At 42.2% G+C, this 1831-nt stretch overlaps 1 protein-coding gene across 1 annotated transcript in view; it reads left to right on the plus strand.

Moving 5' to 3' along the window:
- The window catches only part of LOC101848849 (putative tyrosinase-like protein tyr-3), a 20633-nt gene that overhangs the window by 10457 nt on the left and 8345 nt on the right, over nt 1-1831 (plus strand). Inside the window, exons 3-4 of the mRNA XM_005110187.1 lie at nt 315-540; nt 972-1117. Coding sequence (XP_005110244.1) covers nt 315-540; nt 972-1117 — 372 coding nt within the window. The remainder of the gene's footprint in view (nt 1-314; nt 541-971; nt 1118-1831) is intronic.

The following is a 1831-nucleotide window of genomic DNA, read 5'->3' on the forward strand; positions in this document are numbered from 1 at the left end:
GGGGGCTTGGTGTTCGAGACAACTTGGTCTTTTTTATATTCTAACTACGTTAATAGTACAGGGGTTAGAGCGGATTGGTTTTTCGATAATAAAAGAATTATGTACCAGCGTCTGGGGTGTAATTGTTTGCGCTACATCTCTGATGAAAGACAAATGAACTCAGTACAGTATCTTCTTCCACAAAGAACTGAATTCATATAGTTTTACATGGAAAGACAAACAGCATAATAATGATTATACTACTGTCACCATTTCTCAGTTGTCTGACTTTAATATAATGTCATCTTGCTTAACCCCCCCCTCACTTCCCTCAGACACCAGGACATCCTGACGTCATCGGAAACTGAGCCCCGCTTTGACCTAGAGTTCCACCACGCCGCCGTGCATGTGTTTTGCGGGGGCACCATGGGACAATTGGACACTGCGGCCTTTGACCCTATCTTTTTCCTTCACCACTCCTTCGTGGACTACCTGTGGGAGTTATTCAGGACCAACCTCCGCAGTCTCGGCGTCGACCCACAAGTCTACCCGGATATCGCCGTAAGAAATAGTGTATCTCTCATCGCTAAAACTTTGATAACAAGACTCGTGATGCCATGGTGTGATAGACACCTCCCTGCCTCGCCCAAAATATTGTTGTTGATGTTGCTACTATTTATTAAGTGACCGTTGCTGTTGCTTCAGTTGTTGTTGTAGTTGTTGTAGTTTTTGTTGTTGTTGTTGTTGTTGTTGTTGTTGTCGTTGTTGTTGTTGTTGTAGATGATGTTGTTGTTGATGATGATGATGTTACTGCTACTGCTGCTGTCGTCGTTGTTGTTTTAATTGTTGTTGTTATTGACGCCAACACAACGCTGGACTTTTTAAACCGCAATTTTGATGACCACCTTGAAAAATAGCTTTCTTATCTAGCAGGGTGCCAAAACTTATACAAAAACTAAACTTTAAAATACCCTAAATCTCCCACTCCTCAGGATATGGACTCTCGCCACCACAGCACGGCGTCCACAGGATTTGGCAACATGACCCAGCTGGATGGTTACAGCGACCTTATCACGGAGACTTACGAGTATGAGGCAGCCCCCATTTGTACCTCTAGATTCCCGGAGTGTGGATCCAGGTAATACACCAACAGCTTCGACTTTCTTCTTTTAAAAGTGTCAGATCAGAAACGGACTTCTATGGCCACGGTTCGCAATTCTCTGCTCGGGTGATTTTTTTTAAAGACCTATTATTATTATCCCGGTTTTGACCATCACCTATCTGTGAAAGTTCTCGAAGCTATTCTTTGCTGATCTCAGTTTCTTCTGCCTTCTATTTTTTCCAGTGAGAGTATGATGTTTAAGGCATTTACGTCGATTCAAGATATGTCTGTACATATATTAGTTCTCCGTTTTGTGATTTAAAAGAATTCTCATGATTTAAGTTATCGTGTAGGGAAATGACTAGTGATCAGACAGTGCAGTTGGTATTATTCGGAAGTTCTTTGCGAATGACCCAGTTTGACCGTCAACATACATCGACATCGCAAGCGTTACTAAGTTATTGAACTGAAGGTGTCACTCAAGGTCCAGTTAAAAGGTGTCTTAGTCCTGGACAAGATTCAATCTCTGACTCTGCAGGGTAGAGTGTCACATCTTTGCAGTAGATACTGCACTACAATCTCTTTTCACTCTGTTAGAATGGATACAGTTGGCAGCAGGCAGGCGTGAACGTATGATAAAAATATTGAGTAAATATTTTTAGGCCCCTTTCAGGCCAACAAAATAATATTATTGCTTGACCTGTACGCTTCGTTACTGAAAACGTATCTGTAAGCCATTTTCCGCCCCCC

The sequence above is a fragment of the Aplysia californica genome, unplaced genomic scaffold (assembly GCF_000002075.1).
Source record: "Aplysia californica isolate F4 #8 unplaced genomic scaffold, AplCal3.0 scaffold00862, whole genome shotgun sequence".
In the NCBI taxonomy this organism is placed as follows: domain Eukaryota; kingdom Metazoa; phylum Mollusca; class Gastropoda; order Aplysiida; family Aplysiidae; genus Aplysia; species Aplysia californica.